General features: G+C 44.0%; 1 protein-coding gene across 1 annotated transcript in view; it reads left to right on the top strand.

Moving 5' to 3' along the window:
• Positions 1-17,924, top strand: part of ryr3 (ryanodine receptor 3) — a 248,048-nt gene that overhangs the window by 201,865 nt on the left and 28,259 nt on the right. Inside the window, 15 exon segments of the mRNA XM_046293110.1 lie at positions 848-993; positions 1,417-1,504; positions 1,660-1,752; positions 2,239-2,406; positions 2,598-2,657; positions 3,630-3,764; positions 5,925-6,037; positions 8,150-8,246; positions 10,211-10,323; positions 10,485-10,536; positions 10,782-10,841; positions 14,509-14,608; positions 14,694-14,773; positions 14,915-14,991; positions 15,240-15,313. Coding sequence (XP_046149066.1) covers positions 848-993; positions 1,417-1,504; positions 1,660-1,752; positions 2,239-2,406; positions 2,598-2,657; positions 3,630-3,764; positions 5,925-6,037; positions 8,150-8,246; positions 10,211-10,323; positions 10,485-10,536; positions 10,782-10,841; positions 14,509-14,608; positions 14,694-14,773; positions 14,915-14,991; positions 15,240-15,313 — 1,456 coding nt within the window.

Raw genomic sequence — 17,924 nt, 5'->3', positions numbered from 1 at the left:
TTGCGCTGATTTCCTGACTCCTATGTCATTGTTTGGCGTGACAATGCCGTAAGACTTGACAGTGCAGCAGGGCGAGTGCCTTTAAAGTGAAACCCTTTTTTAGTCATTTCATAATTCCTGACACCAAGTGGTGATAGAGGAGCTGCTGAAGGCTGGCATTAAAGGAGACACTCAGGAAGCTGAGCTTATGTTATTACTATGTTATAAAGGTGTCATAACTGTTATTAATATGTTATAAAGGTGTTATAACTGTTATTAATATGTTAAAGGTGTTATAACTGTTACTAATATGTTATAAAGGTGTTATAACTATTATTAATATGTTATAATGGTGTTATAACTGTTATTAATATGTTATAAAGGTGTAATAACTATTATTAATATGTTATAATGGTGTTATAACTGTTATTAATATGTTATAAAGGTGTAATAACTATTATTAATATGTTATAATGGTGTTATAACTGTTATTAATATGTTATAAAGGTGTAATAACTATTATTAATATGTTATAATGGTGTTATAACTGTTATTAATATGTTATAAAGGTGTTATAACTGTTATTAATATGTTATAAAGGTGTTATAACTGTTATTAATATGTTATAAAGGTGTTATAACTGTTATTAATATGTTATAAAGGTGTTATAACTGTTATTAATATGTTATAAAGGTGTTATAACTGTTATTAATATGTTAAAGGTGTTATAACTGTTATTAATATGTTAAAGGTGTTATAACTGTTATTAATATGTTATAAAGGTGTTATAACTGTTATTAATATGTTAAAGGTGTTATAACTGTTATTAATATGTTATAAAGGTGTTATTACTATGTTCTAACCCCAGGTGGTGGCAGAGGAGGAACTGCTGAAGGCTGACATTAAAGGAGACACTCAGGAAGCTGAGCTTCTCGTCCTGGATGAGTTTGCTGTCCTCTGTAGAGACCTGTACGCCTTCTACCCAATGCTCATCCGCTATGTGGACAACAACAGGTAATATAAACCAGCCAGCCTTTTCTGTTTCATGCTCATCCGCTACGTAAACAACAACAGGAAGTATAACCCAGCCAGCCTTTCCAACACACACGTCTGTTGTTTAGGTTCTAGGAAATCTGCAGGCCTTGTCTAAATGTTGACTGAAGCACAGGCATTTCGCTACACTCTCATTAACATCTGCTAACCATGTGTATGTGACAAATACATTTGATTTGATTTTGATTTAGGATAGTACCATATACATTTATGGGATGATTTACTTCAGGAGATCATAGTGAGATTAGATGGTTCAAATATTTCTTATTTGGGATTGGTACCTGCAGATTCCTCCAATGCTTATCCTGTTATCTAGGCTACATAACACAACAGATGGTTATATTTGATCACTTCTCATGAAAACGTCTGTCATACTCCCACCAGATCCAGATGGTTGAAGAGGCCTGATGCTCAGTCCAACGAGCTCTTCACCATGGTGGCTGAGATCTTCATTCTCTGGTGCAAATCACACGTAAGATTTTTCACTTTAGAATACTAAAGATGTTTCTTTTTCGGTTATTATTTCATTTTCGGTTATTTTTGTTCTTGTTTTTGTTCTGAAGTTCTGTTTGAAGATTTAAAAATCGTCTTGTTTCTTTCCTTCTTTACCATCTGACCTGGCGACAGAATTTCAAAAGGGAAGAGCAGAACTTTGTGGTTCAGAATGAAATCAACAACCTGTCTTTCCTGACTGGAGAAAGTAGAACCAAGATGTCCAAGGTAAGGACGGAGCAGGAGTTTGTTCAGCCAGTAGTGAGTAAAGAAAGGCCTGTGTAGAAGCTCTCTCCCTGTGGTTTTCCAGATATCCTGGTTGGATGATTATGTATATTCCTGCTTATTGCCTCAATGAGTCTGGAAAACCTGATCATTTTGGAAATGTTACCAGAGTTTTCTAAAATAAATTCGCTGTCTCTCCCTGTCTGTCTCACTCTCTGTCTCTTTCTCTCCTTGTCTCTCTCCCTGTCTGTCTGTCTCTCTGTCTCTCCCTGTCTGTCTCACTCTCTGTCTCTTTCTCTCCTTGTCTCTCTCCCTGTCTCTCTCTCTCTCTCTCCCTGTCTGTCTGTCTCTCTGTCTGTCTGTCTCGCTCTCTGTATCTCTCTCTCACCATGTCTCTCTCTCTCTTTCTCTATCTTTCCCCGTCTCTCTCTCTCCCTGCCTCTCTCTCTCTCCCTGTCTCTCTCTCTCTTCCTGTCTGTCTCTCCACAGTCAGGTGGTGACCAGGATAGGAAGCACAAGAAGCGGCGTGGAGAGTTATACTCTGTCCAGACCTCTCTGATCGTAGCCGCACTGAAGAAGATGCTGCCCATCGGACTCAACATGTGCACCCCAGGAGACCAGGAGCTCATCTCATTGGCCAAGATAAGATACAGTCTGGTGAGTTATACTACCTTACCCCTCTAACCCTGGAGCCCAGGAGCTCATCTCATTGGCCAAGATGTGATACTATCATATCCCTAAAGTCTTCAATGATCATGTGAAGTAGCATATCGATGTATGATCACACTACAGGCTTATCCCCAGCCAGTGAGTGTCCTTTCTCACTCCATTCTGTTTCCCTCCGACAGAAAGACACCGACGATGAGGTGAAGGATCACTTGCGTGAGAACCTTCATCTTCAGGACAAGGTATCCTGGATAGGGAGGGGGGTGGTGATGTCGAACGATCTGTTGTTCTGCACAGTGAACATCCATGTGTTCCTTTGTATCTCCTGGCCATTACTCTGTGCAGTCTCCTGGTCATTACTCTGTGCAGTCTACTGGTCATTACTCTGTGCAGTCTACTGGTCATATCTCTGTGCAGTCTACTGGTCATTACTCTGTGCAGTCTCCTGGTCATTACTCTGTGCAGTCTACTGGTCATTACTCTGTGCAGTCTCCTGGTCATTACTCTGTGCAGTCTACTGGTCATTACTCTGTGCAGTCTCCTGGTCATTACTCTGTGCAGTCTACTGGTCATTACTCTGTGCCCCTGTGAAGTCTGGTGTGTAATAACCTCGGCATTTACTCCTCCACGTGTATTCAACAGACCAGGACATTCAGATAGAGCAGCGTTTGTAACGTCAATATAAATATTTTTTCACTTGTAGTTTGAATGACAGCAACAGTAAACCAACCTTTCCTCCCTTGCGGAAAACAAACACGACCTGATCTTCTTATGTTTAAGTGGTTTCACATTATAAATTAACTTAGTTATTAACGAGTCTAATGTTTAAACCTGTGTTTGTCTGTGTGACATGTGATCTACCAATTATGTTATAGTGTTAAACAAGTTGTTTAGTCTGATCAAAAACATTTGATGTTTTTGCTGATTATTGTTTTGCTGGTAAATTCAATGTGATTGAGTAGTCAGACAATTTACTATTTGGCATCAATCAACAGTCCATTTAGCTGGGACTGAACACCTGGTGCTTCAATTCTGCCAGTGTGTGAGATGCTGAGTATGTGTGTGTGTGTGTGTGTGTGTGTGTGTGTGTGTGTGTGTGTGTGTGTGTGTGTGTGTGTGTGTGTGTGTGTGTGTGTGTGTGTGTGTGTGTGTGTGTGTGTGTGTGTGTGTGTGTGTGTGTGTGTGTGTGTGTGTGTGTGTTTCTGTGTTTGAAGTCCGATGACCTGGCAGTGCAGTGGCAGATGAACCTGTATAAGGATGTGGTGGTGGAGAGTGAGGAACGTACAGACCCAGAACAAACTGTGGACAGAGTACAGAGCATCTCTGCTGCAGTCTTCCACCTGGAGCAGGTAAACTATAGTCAACAGACAGGTAAACTATAGTCAACAGACAGGTAAACTATAGTCAACAGACGGGTAAACTATAGTCAACAGACAGGTAAAAAACAGACAGGTAAACTATAGTCAACAGATGGGTAAACTATAGTCAACAGACAGGTAAACAACAGACAGGTAAATTATAGTCAACAGACAGGTAAACTATAGTCAACAGACAGGTAAACAACAGACAGGTAAACTATAGTCAACAGATGGGTAAACTATAGTCAACAGACAGGTAAACAACAGACAGGTAAACTATAGTCAACAGACGGGTAAACTATAGTCAACAGATGGGTAAACTATAGTCAACAGACAGGTAAACAACAGACAGGTAAACTATAGTCAACAGACAGGTAAACTATAGTCAACAGACAGGTAAACAACAGACAGGTAAACTATAGTCAACAGACAACTATAGACAGGTAAACTATAGTCAACAGACAGGTAAACTATAGTCAACAGACAGGTAAACTATAGTCAACAGACAGGTAAACTATAGTCAACAGACAGGTAAACTATAGTCAACAGACAGGTAAACTATAGTCAACAGACAGGTAAACTATAGTCAACAGACAGGTAAACTATAGTCAACAGACAGGTAAACTATAGTAAACTATAGTCAACAGACGGGTAAACTATAGTCAACAGACAGGTAAACAACAGACAGGTAAACAACAGACAGATAAACTATAGTCAACAGACAGGTAAACTATAGTCAACAGACAGGTAAACAACAGACAGGTAAACAACAGACAGATAAACTATAGTCAACAGACAGGTAAACTATAGTCAACAGACAGGTAAACTAGTAGTCAACAGACAGGTAAACTAGTCAACAGACAGGTCAACAGACAGGTAAACTATAGTCAACAGACAGGTCAGACAGGTAAACATAGTCAACAGACAGGTAAACTATAGTAGTAAACATAGTCACAGACAGGTAAACTATAGTCAACAGACAGGTAAACTATAGTCAACAGACAGGTAAACTATAGTCAACAGACAGGTAAACTATAGTCAACAGACAGGTAAACTATAGTCAACAGACAGGTAAACTATAGTCAACAGACAGGTAAACTATAGTCAACAGACAGGTAAACTATAGTCAACAGACAGGTAAACTATAGTCAACAGACAGGTAAACTATAGTCAACAGACGGGTAAACTATAGTCAACAGACAGGTAAACAACAGACAGGTAAACAACAGACAGATAAACTATAGTCAACAGACAGGTAAACTATAGTCAACAGACAGGTAAACTATAGTCAACAGACAGGTAAACAACAGACAGGTAAACTATAGTCAACAGACAGGTAAACAACAGACAGGTAAACTATAGTCAGACAGGTAAACAACAGACAGGTAAACTATAGGTAAACTATAGTCAACAGACAGGTAAACTATAGTCAACAGACAGGTAAACTATAGTCAACAGACAGGTAAACTATAGTCAACAGACAGGTAAACTATAGTCAACAGACAGGTAAACTATAGTCAACAGACAGGTAAACTACAGACAGGTAAACTATAGTCAACAGACAGGTAAACTATAGTCAACAGACAGGTAAACAACAGACAGGTAAACTATAGTCAACAGACAGGTAAACAACAGACAGGTAAACTATAGTCAACAGACAGGTAAACTATAGTCAACAGACAGGTAAACTATAGTCAACAGACAGGTAAACTATAGTCAACAGACAGGTAAACAACAGACAGGTAAACTATAGTCAACAGACAGGTAAACAACAGACAGGTAAACTATAGTCAACAGACGGGTGTTCACTCCATAAAGTCCTTATGAACCTTTATTTATTCGGGGTCCCATTGAGACAAATGTCTCTTTTACAAGGTGGCCCTATTTTACAAATGCATAAAGTACATAATAATGATTTAGTAATTATAACAATCAAAGTGCACATCGCAGACAGATTGTGAAGCTTCATCGTGTTTCAATGAAATGTACAGCTGTGACACTGTGTTTCTGAGCAACATCACCATACAGAATGAGACCTACTGTAAGCCTTGAGGGACACCGAAACGTACCTAAGATTTGTCACGAGGAATATCCATCCACAGAAGCAAACGTGTGATGTATTCCCATAAGACGTAATGTTTTGTCCACTAGGTGGAGCAGCCTCTGAGGTTGAAGAAGTGTGTGTTTCAGAAGCTGCTGTCCAAACAGCGTAAGCGTGCCGTGGTGGCCTGCTTCCGTATGGCTCCTCTCTACAACCTCCCCAGGTAAGACAGGCCTCTATCCCACTTACATACTACTCAGGACAATTAGAGGTACACTGATGAAGTGGGGTGTTGTCTATGTCAATGAAATAAGATCACTGGCCTACCACCCGGTTACCCAACCCTGCACCTTAGAGGCTGCTGCCCTATATACATAGACATGGAATCACTGGTCACTTTAATTAATGGAACACTAGTCACTTTCATAATGTTTACATACTGCTTTACTCATCTCATATGTATATACTGTATTCTATTCTCCTGTATTTTAGTCAATGTCACTCCGACATTGCTCAATCTAATATTTATATATTTTTTTATTCCATTCTTTTACTTTGAAATTTCTGTGTATTGTTGTGAATTGTTAGATACTACTGCACTGTTGGAGCTAGGAACACAGGCATTCTGCTAGACCCTCAATAATATGTGTATGTGACCAATCCAATTTGATTTGAAGATACGTAGATTAATGTGAGTTTGTCTTTAGCCAACTGTACAACCGTGTCAACAACTAACCCAGAAAAAAAGTCCTCAGTCGTTCTTCATGGTGCTATTGTCTCCATCAAATCAAATGTGATGTTCGGGTCCTGTATCTCTTGTTATCTCTCAGTGAAGTTGGTGACATGCTATTACTAGTGTATCCACACTCTCTCTCCCTGTCTCTCTCTCTCTCTCTCTCTCTCTCTCTCTCTCTCTCTGTCTCTCTCCCTCTGTCTCTCTCTCTCTCTCTCTCTCTCTCTCTCTCTCTCTCTCTCTCTCTCTCTCTCTCTCTCTCTCTCTCTCTCTCTCTCTCTCTCTCTCTCTGTCTCTCTCTGTCTCTCTCTCTCTGTCTGTCTGTCTGTCTGTCTCTCTGTCTGTCTGTCTGTCTGTCTGTCTGTCTGTCTGTCTGTCTGTCTGTCTGTCTGTCTGTCTGTCTGTCTGTCTGTCTGTCTCTCTCTCTCTCTCTCTGTCTCTCTCTCTGTCTGTCTCTCTCTCTCTCTCTCTGTCTTTCTCTGTCTCTCTCTCTCTCTGTCTTTCTCTCTCTCTCTCTGTCTCTCTCTGTCTCTCTCTCTGTCTCTCTCTCTCTCTCTGTCTCTCTCTCTCTCTCTCTCTCTCTCTCTTCTTTCTCTCTCTCTCTGTCTCTCTCTCTCTCTCTGTCTCTCTCTCTCTCTCTCTGTCTTTCTCTCTCTTTCTCTCTCTCTGTCTCTCTCTTTCTTTCTTTCTCTCTTGCTTCCGCTCTCTCTCTCGCTTCCGCTCTCTCACTCGCTCTCTATCTCTACCTCCCTAACCTTGTTCTTTCTTTCTGTTATTTCTCTCTGTTATACCACCTACAATACCTTTCCCTCAGATACAAAAATAACAATTACTTCCTGAATGGCTATCGGTACGTTTGGCTGGAAAAGGCGTTTGCTGACTCTAATTTTGACCACCTGTTCTCCATGCTAACGGTAATGTGAGACTCCTGGCTTAATGCTAGCCGGAGTGTCAGTCTGTTTCTGCTCTCTTGACAACTCCTCATGGAATTGTCATGCCAAACAGACTGGCACCCAGGCTAGGTCGAATGCTTCACCTCTCTCCCCTCCTCCATCTTATTCTCCAGGCTATGGACTGAGCCAACAGTCAACACCACCTACCTACTGCACCTACCACAACCTACCTCCAGTTTACTGCACTGTTGATTCTGATTGGTCAGCCTCAACTTACAGCCAATCAGTGGTCAATCAATGAGCAATCCAGGAAGCATTTCGCTTGTTTACATTAAGATCATCATTCTCATTTTGTCTTAGAACCATGGAATGTTTTTTTCTCATGTGATTTAAGTAACATAATGACTGTATTTTTGAGCTTTAGGTATCATTTATTAACTGACATAATATTTGAATACAGTGTTCAGTGTTTTTAGATTTAATTTTAACCACATCCTCGGACAGTTTCTGTATGCTAATCAAGCCATCAATGTTGACCAGTCAGAAGGGCCAGTGGCTACCACATCGACCAATCACCACCCTGGAATGCTCTTCCTCCCTGTTTCACCCTCACATCTCTCCCTCCTTCCGCCTCCCCCTTTCCTAAACTTACTTGGACACACCTTAACCTCATTCTCCTCTCCTTCTCCTCTCATCCCTCCTTCCCCAGGCATCGTTCTATTAACCTCTTCGTGTTGGGCTATGTGAGACTATGGATAGAGACAGAGGAGTACTCCTTTGAGGAGAAGCTAGTGCAGGACCTGGCAGTAAGTACTGGGCATGTTGCGGTGGTGTCTACCACCACCTCAGCCCTAGCCTCAGCCTTGCCCCCTGTGCCCTGTGTTGGCACCGCACCCCTACCAGCCCTCTCCGCCGACTGCCTCTTGAGCACGATGCCCGCCGTCGAACTTCGGGATCGGGATCGCTTCCCGGTCCGCCTGGGTCTGGGGACCTCGCCTTGGGCCCCCAGACGTTCCCGAGGGCCCCGCGCTCTCTCTAGCTTTGTGGCTCGCTACCGGCAGAGCCTTGACAGACATGACAGGCTCAACCTCAGGAGACTCAGTGGCAGCAATGTCTCCGTCTCCGCAGCAAAGCACGTGGCTAGAAAAACAGGCTACGGCATGGGCTATGTCACCACTACTACTGCTGTGGTAAGAGGGGCGGCTACAGCCCTCAATAGGTGTTAGTTGTTTGATGTCCGACGTTGAACCAGCTAGATGTTGTACAGTCCGGTCTCTACTTTAACTGTAAGTCTGTAGTGAAGTGGTCAAGTGGCGTGTGAAGTGACGTCTTCGGTGGCATGCTCCGCGCACATCTCCGTCTGGATTCATACAGTATGGTGACGGGTGTTGAAATTCATTTCCAAGGAAGTAAACATGTTTTTACACAGTACTGCAACATGTCATAAAACATGTCAGAGGAAGGATGTACAAGAGTTAGACGACGACGTAACACATTCATCATCATCGTCATCGTCATCGTCCACACACTGTATTTATTAGTGCTGCATCTGTTGGACCATAGTTGTCTGCATGCGTTTTCACTGCTGGGTCCTGTTCAGTAGGGAAACAACGTCTTGAAACAGAGTGAAACAGTGAGCAACTCCTTAAACCAATAATAACGCAGCTTTTTTTGTTTTTTCTGTCGTAAATGTTTTGCTACGGTGTGCCCCTACTAAACAATACCCTGGTCAATTCCCCTGACAATGCACCCCCCCCCCACACTCCCTGGTAACACTGTGCAGCAAAGTGGGACTTGAAAGGGGTGTGGTTAAAATGGAGGCAGGAGAGGGAGCAAGCCTGCTACAGCTCCATTATAATAAATCCCCAATTGAAATGAATCTTCTATCACATCGGGCAGCACAATTGATTCGGAGTTTGGGCTTATAATGTTTATATGTTGAAAACTATTTCTAAGGTGCGTACTTTCAGATTTTACGAACTCACTTGCTTGTTTAAATCCCTTGTGCTGCTCACGTTTTGAAGTCGACAATGTAGAGGCGAGGGGGCGGACTGAGAGATCAGCCAATTAAAACCAGCGGTTATTTCATCCTCTCCTGCCATAGACTTCCAGTCAAGTCCCGTTCTGAGGTGCTGTTAATCCAGAAGGTTCGACTCACAGAGAGCCGGCTGGTGGACAAGATTAGCCAGCAGGGTGTAGTCTCTAGTGGAAAGGCCAGGTTAAGAACAGAGATAACCCCTGTCTTTAGCCAGCAGGGTGTAGTCTCTAGTGGAAAGGCCAGGTTAAGAACAGAGATAACCTCCTGTCTTTAGCCAGCAGGGTGTAGTCTCTAGTGGAAAGGCCAGGTTAAGAACAGAGATAACCCCTGTCTTTAGCCAGCAGGGTGTAGTCTCTAGTGGAAAGGCCAGGTGAAGAACAGAGATAACCCCTGTCTTTAGCCAGCAGGGTGTAGTCTCTAGTGGAAAGGCCAGGTTAAGAACAGAGATAACCTCCTGTCTTTAGCCAGCAGGGTGTAGTCTCTAGTGGAAAGGCCAGGTTAAGAACAGAGATAACCCCTGTCTTTAGTCAGCAGGGTGTAGTCTCTAGTGGAAAGGCCAGGTTAAGAACAGAGATAACCCCTGTCTTTAGCCAGCAGGGTGCAGTCTCTAGTGGAAAGGCCAGGTTAAGAACAGAGATAACCCCTGTCTTTAGCCAGCAGGGTGTAGTCTCTAGTGGAAAGGCCAGGTTAAGAACAGAGATAACCTCTGTCTCTTGTGGGTCGTCTGTGTAGAAAACCCCGATGAAGATTGTGGAGGAGGAGGAAGAGGAGGAGGTTGAGATTAAACCAGACCCTCTTCATCAGCTTATCCTTCACTTCAGCCACAACGCCCTGACAGAGAGAAGGTAGGAGAGATCAATTAATCAACCTAGTGAACAAGTGTTTTATCCGACCGATCTAACTTAAATAGATAATAATTGTGTGATCTTAACTTATTTGTATTATTTATCTCTACTGACCTGATACAAGACATGATAATGATTGGATAATGTGTTATTCTCTCCAGTTTCCTGGAAGAAGATCCGCTGTATATTGCATATGCAGACATGATGGCAAAGGTACTGTACGCAACTGAGAATTTGAGCACACTTTGGCTGCGTTTACATTGGCAGCCCAATTCTGATCTTTTGCCCAATTATTGGCAAAAGATCTAATCTGATTGGTCAAAAGGCAAATCAGTGGCAAAATATCATCTTTGGGTTGCCTATGTAAACAAATGGTTTCATAACCTGACTGGGTTTATATACAGTTAATTAATAGATCATTGTCATAACTCTTAACATGTCCTCCTTTATCTCCTCAGAGTTGTGCAGAGGATGAAGAGGAGGAAGAGGAGGAAGAGGGGAAAGAGAAGACATTTGAGGTTTGAATCTGTCTGCCTTTATTCCGCTTCACTGACCACCAGGCTTAAAGCCTTAGATACCTTTAATAGCCTGTGGCTATAGGCTGGATAGATACAGTGGGGCAAAAAAGTATTTAGTCAGCCACCAATTGTGCAAGTTCTCCCACTTAAAAAGATGAGAGAGGCCTGTAATTTTCATCATAGTTACACTTCAACTATGACAGACAAAATGAGGAAAAAAATCCAGAAAATCACATTGTAGGATTTTTAATGAATTTATTTGCAAATTATGGTGGAAAATAAGTATTTGGTCACCTGGCTATAGGCTGGATAGATATCTGACTCCTCAATACAACTTTACTGTGTCGCCTAACAAAGACAAGCATCGTCACTGTAGACATGCTCACCGAAACTTCAGCCATGTAAACACAAATCCTCACACGAAAGGCTCGCCTACACTCCATAACAGTACATCTTTGTAAACAACTAGCAGTAAAGAGACAACCTGGATACTAAGGAGATCCTGAGGGAAATCGACGAGTACCAACAGCTTTACGCTATGGAGGAACAACATACTCCGTCATGGAAAGATTCAGCTACCTCAAAAAATAACTCTAACCCGACAAAAAAAAGAAAGACTAGATTAATCTACAGACACAGACGATTTACTTACCGTTGAAGTAGAGGCTAGTGGCTGGAATCCATGCAGACTGGGGGCGTTGGGAGTTTAGCCAGAGTGACATTCTCACGCTCCAAGGAGAAAACAAGGCACTAAGAGCCAAGGGAAAAATCCACGATTGCAACATGGATTGTGTACTCAGGGAAAACAGGGTGATGAAGAAGTCGCTACTAGACATACAAAGTCATAGCATGCGTGAAAATCTCATATTTTCTGGGATTCCTGAGGACGCATCCAGGGTAGTGGGTTCGATCCCCGGGACCACCCATACGTAGAATGTATGCACACATGACTGTAAGTCGCTTTGGATAAAAGCGTCTGCTAAATGGCATATATTATTATTATTATTATCCAATAGTCCAGAGAGCGCGATCAGAGAAGTCATGCAATCCGCCTTGAAACTTCCTCTGGACTGTAAACAAAGTAGCTTTCCATAGGGTACAGACTTGGAGCTCGGAGCGACAAAACCAAGGGTCCCCGACCAATCAAAATTTGAACACTACCAATAACAGGAGCTGATCAGAAGCAGGGGAAGGGAGGTTAAAGGGACTCATTTCCACGGGAGATAAACGAACGTCGCAAGAGACTGTATCCGGTACAAAGACAACAAAGGGAGAATGGTAAGCGTGCCGTTCTCATTGTGGGTAAACTCTTTATAGATGGACAGCTATTCTGAAACCGCTCCATAACACCATGGCTGTACTAAATTATACAGGGACTTCAGGTTACGGAAAAAAGAAATTATGGGAACTGTAAAAAATATCTGAACACTATGAAGTGGATATTTGTCTATCTATTCTATGTCTTTGTCTACATGTTTATATATGTTTACAACAACCAAGGGGAAGATATCAGAATAGGGACATTGGGGAATAATAACATATTGCACGGGATACATTTGTACTGTAGTGAAGCCGTCTCTACAGTAATGCAAGGTCTCTTTCATAAGATAGACTGAAATTGTACATTAAACATCACAGCATAGTTGAAAGATATATGTTGCGTAGAAATCCGAAGAGGGTGGCCAGCAGAGATAGATGGGATGGGCTGAGGGTGACCAGCAGAGATAGATGGGATGGGCTGAGGGTGACCAGCAGAGATAGATGGGATGGGCTGAGGGTGACCAACAGAGATAGATGGGATGGGCTGAGGGTGACCAACAGAGATAGATGGGATGGGCTGAGGGTGACCAACAGAGATAGATGGGATGGGCTGAGGGTGATCAGCAGAGATAGATGGGATGGGCTGAGGGTGACCAGCAGAGATAGATGGGATGGGCTGAGGGTGACCAGCAGAGATAGATGGGATGGGCTGAGGGTGACCAGCAGAGATAGATGGGATGGGCTGAGGGTGACCAGCAGAGATAGATGGGATGGGCTGAGGGTGACCAGCAGAGATAGATGGGATGGGCTGAGGGTGACCAGCAGAGATAGATGGGATGGGCTGAGGGTGACCAGCAGAGATAGATGGGATGGGCTGAGGGTGACCAGCAGAGATAGATGGGATGGGCTGAGGGTGACCAGCAGAGATAGATGGGATGGGCTGAGGGTGACCGGCAGAGATAGATGGGATGGGCTGAGGGTGACCGGCAGAGATAGATGGGATGGGCTGAGGGTGACCGGCAGAGATAGATGGGATGGGCTGAGGGTGACCAGCAGAGATAGATGGGATGGGCTGAGGGTGACCAGCAGAGATAGATGGGATGGGCTGAGGGTGACCAGCAGAGATAGATGGGATGGGCTGAGGGTGACCAGCAGAGATAGATGGGATGGGCTGAGGGTGACCAGCAGAGATAGATGGGATGGGCTGAGGGTGACCAGCAGAGATAGATGGGATGGGCTGAGGGTGACCAACAGAGATAGATGGGATGGGCTGAGGGTGACCAGCAGAGATAGATGGGATGGGCTGAGGGTAGTGGAATTGGAGACAAGTGGGAGTGGAGTTGCTGGGCGGGGGATAGAATGATGGTCAAAGATAAACGTATAAAAACATGAAGTCAAAATAAAACATAATAAAAAGTACATTTGAATGACACTGAGGGGCAGTGTTTTTACAGCTAATGGCGGTTTGCCTGAGGCTGATGCCGTGCAGGTGTTTGTACATATTCATATACACACACTCTCATTCAAATGCACACATAGATGGACACACACACATGTAAATGTCAGACATGCACTCAAACATATAAAATTGGGCTGCTATGATTTTATTTGTCCTTGATGTCCTTTGTTTTTTGCATTGTTGTTTTTCTTCCTTCTCTTTTGTTAATTTTCTTGGTTGGTTGGCGCATTGGGGGGGTTCTTGGGGGTGAGGAATGGAATTATTTCAATTTATATATTTTTTTCTTGTGCGGGTGGTGGGGGGCTGTGGGAGGGGTCTCAGATGGTTGTGGGAGGGGTCCTGGCTGGTTGAGGGAGGGGTCTCGGTTGGTTGTTGGAGGGGTTTCGGATGGTTGTGGGAGGGGTCTCGGATGGTTGTGGGAGGGGTCTCGGATGGTTGAGGGAGGGGTCTCGGATGGTTGAGGGAGGGGTCTCGGATGGTTGAGGGAGGGGTCTCGGATGGTTGAGGGAGGGGTCTCGGATGGTTGAGGGACAGCTCTTGAGGAACTGTGGGGGGATTTTGGAGGGTTCGGGTCCCCATTTTTGGCCTTGTGGGAGATCTGTCGACTTGCCTTTGAGCAGGGCATTGACCCTGGATGCTTCTGTGTGTCGCTCTGAATGGGAGTCTGCTGGATGACTGGTGTGGTGTAGTTGTTGAGCAGCTTCACTGCAACTATAATGTATGTTTTGGATATTCAATAAAAAATCTATAAAAAAATAAAATAAAACAATCCTCACAGCATAAAAATCCTCAAAACATTTATTGTTTTAGTTTTTTTTACGATGTAAAGTGTTTCACATCACACAGGCATCTCCTTTGCAGATTATGTATTTCTCCCCTCAGGATGATAGATCGATTTAAGAAAGTTTAGACGTTTTTTAATCAATGTGTGTGTGTTTGGTCCCACAGGAAAAGGAAATGGAGAAGCAGAAGATCTTGTACCAGCAGGCCAGACTACACGCCCGCGGGGCTGCTGAGATGGTGCTACAGATGATCAGCGCCAGTAAAGGTGTAGATCGTCGTCTTTTAGCTGCAGTATAGATGAAGCCAAATGACCTTCAAATGAACCATTCTGTTCTGCTCTTTGTCCCCAGGTCGACTAGGTCCTATGGTGACCTGTACCCTCAAACTGGGCATCTCCATCCTCAACGGAGGCAATGTGCTGGTCCAGCAGGTTAGTCTACGTCACATTATTACAAGTGTATTACTGTGTATGTTTGACACATCATTACCACGGATGTATTCCCGTCATCACGTCTTGCCAAGACTTTCTGTGCATGAAAACGTGCGTTTTACATTCCATTGTTTTTGGCAGAAAATGCTGGATTACCTGAAAGAGAAAAGAGACGCAGGCTTTTTCAAGAGTTTGTCAGGCCTCATGCAGTCCTGCAGGTAACCGTGACTACGCCACCCAAAATAACCCAGAGTACAGACCTCGTCTCAGAACTGCCTGGGAATGAGGATAGCCTTCTGATCAACTTCTGATAAATCAATGTATCGTCATTTATTGATAAGCATGTTGGTTATACCCAATGACGATAAACCTTCATAGTCACCACTGTTTATGTCAATCTTATTAATGATCCCTGTTCTGATGTGTTTCTCTTTGACAATGTACCTTATCTCCGTACCCTCCACAGTGTCCTGGACTTGAATGCCTTTGAGAGACAGAATAAAGCGGAAGGTCTGGGGATGGTGACAGATGAAGGATCCAGTAAGTTTAGCGACAGGATGGCCAGCTGATGCACGACCCCAACCTTTAATAAGTAGTTAAACATTTGAGTGTAGCTTCCTTTTTCCCTTTAGCCGTAGGTGAGCTGTCTCGCTATCTCGGTTGCTGTTTGACACTTCGGAGTATCTTTACTCGGAAAACTGTTAAGAGAACAAAAATCACACCTTTCCTTCCATTCGTTGTCCCCAAGCCTAGTCTAGGTAGTGCCAAGTTTTCAGTGTTCGATTTCAGCTTATTTTGTTTTTTTCTCAGAAATAGGTCCAAGAGATGTCTGCTATGTTAGCTGTTGTCTTGACTCAGAGAATCTAGAACATTAGGGATCAACACACACCTTTCACTCACTGCTCAGCAAGAAGCCAACCTCCTTCCATATGGCTGATGCTGGACCATGACATTGGCCTGATGCTGGACCATGACATTGGCCTGATGCTGGACCATGACATTGGCCTGATGCTGGACCATGACATTGGCCTGATGCTGGACCATGACATTGGATGCTGATGCTGGCCTGACCATGACATTGGCCTGATGCTGGACCATGACATTGGCCTGATGCTGGACCATGACATTGGCCTGATGCTGGACCATGACATTGGCCTGATGCTGGACCATGACATTGGCCTGATGCTGGACCATGACATTGGCCTGATGCTGGACCATGACATTGGCCTGATGCTGGACCATGACATTGGCCTGATGCTGGACCATGACATTGGCCTGATGCTGGACCATGACATTGGCCTGATGCTGGACCATGACATTGGCCTGATGCTGGACCATGACATTGGCCTGATGCTGGACCATGACATTGGCCTGATGCTGGACCATGACATTGGCCTGATGCTGGACCATGACATTGGCCTGATGCTGGACCATGACATTGGCCTGATGCTGGACCATGACATTGGCCTGATGCTGGACCATGACATTGGCCTGATGCTAGACCATGACATTGGCCTAATGCTGGACCATGACATTGGCCTGATGCTGGACCATGACACTGACCTAATGCTGGACCATGACATTGGCCTGATGCTAGACCATGACATTGGCCTAATGCTGGACCATGACATTGGCCTGATGCTGGACCATGACACTGACCTAATGCTGGACCATGACACTGGCCTAATGCTGGACCATGACATTGGCCTGATGCTAGACCATGACACTGGCCTAATGCTGGACCATGACACTGGCCTGATGCTAGACCATGACACTGGCCTAATGCTGGACCATGACACTGGCCTGATGCTGGACCATGACATTGGCCTGATGCTAGACCATGACATTGGCCTAATGCTGGACCATGACACTGGCCTGATGCTAGACCATGACACTGGCCTGATGCTGGACCATGACATTGGCCTAATGCTGGACCATGACACTGGCCTGATGCTAGACCATGACACTGGCCTGATGCTAGACCATGACACTGGCCTGATGCTAGACCATGACACTGGACAAAGTTCGGTGGTTTCATCAGATTTAGGAATCTAAGCTGTTCGGTGGTTTCATCGGGTTTAGGAATCTAATCTGCAGTTTTTGTGTGTAAGTACAGTAGTTATCAATGTATATGACAACATCTATACTTCTCATGTTGTCTGGTTCTGATTCAGTACCAATACGATACACTAAAAGCTTTCCAAGAGATATTTTTACTCCTAATTTGAGAGCAAGGGTTTCCTCCGTCCTGAAGTAGGGCTAAGACATCGTTCAGCATTTTTTAAATGTAACCTTAATTTAACCTGGCAAGTCAGTTAAAAACAAATTCTTATTTACAATGACGGCCTATCAGGGAACAGCAGGTTAACCTCCTTGTTCAGGGACAGATTTCTACCTTGTCAGCTTGGGGAGTCGATCCTGGCCCAACGCTCTAACCACCAGGCTACCTGCTCTAACCACTAGGCCGCCTGCTCTAACCACTAGGCTACCTGCTCCAACCACTAGGCTACCTGCTCTAATCATTAGGCTACCTGCTCTAACCACTAGGCTACCTGCTCTAAACACTAGGCTACCTGCCGCCCCAGCATTAACTAGATATTAACTAGATACACGCCTCTTATGTCACATCTGCATTACAACACACACGCACCTCTCCCCACACAACCAATACACACACACACACCTCCCCCATCACACCGAATACACACACACCTCCCCCACACACCTAATACACACACACCTACCCCACACACCTAATACTCACACACACCCCACACATTCAAATCAAATCAAGGGTTTCAAATCAAATCAAATCAAATTTATTTAATAGCCTAAGACATCAGCTGATATCTTTTTAAAACCCCAAACAGCAAACAATGCAGGTGTAAAACCTAGGAAAAACTAATTTAGGCCAAAACCTGGCAAGTCAGTCCTTGGCTGTGCCGGGTAGAGATTATAACAGAACATATTTAAATGACCAGCATGGTCTAATAAGGCAGAACAGTTTAGCACCTCCTTGTTCTGGGGACAGATTTCCATCATGTCAGTCCTGGGGACGATCCTAGGGCTCAGGTCCTCCGAGAGAGAGAAAGAAACCAGGAGAATTACCTGCTCTAACCAGTCCTCTTCTGGCTGTGCCAGGTGGAGATTA

This window comes from Oncorhynchus gorbuscha, linkage group LG12, assembly GCF_021184085.1.
Source record: "Oncorhynchus gorbuscha isolate QuinsamMale2020 ecotype Even-year linkage group LG12, OgorEven_v1.0, whole genome shotgun sequence".
Lineage (NCBI taxonomy): Eukaryota > Metazoa > Chordata > Actinopteri > Salmoniformes > Salmonidae > Oncorhynchus > Oncorhynchus gorbuscha.
Note: the sequence above shows the minus strand (reverse complement) of the source record. Positions and strands in the feature narration are given on the sequence as shown.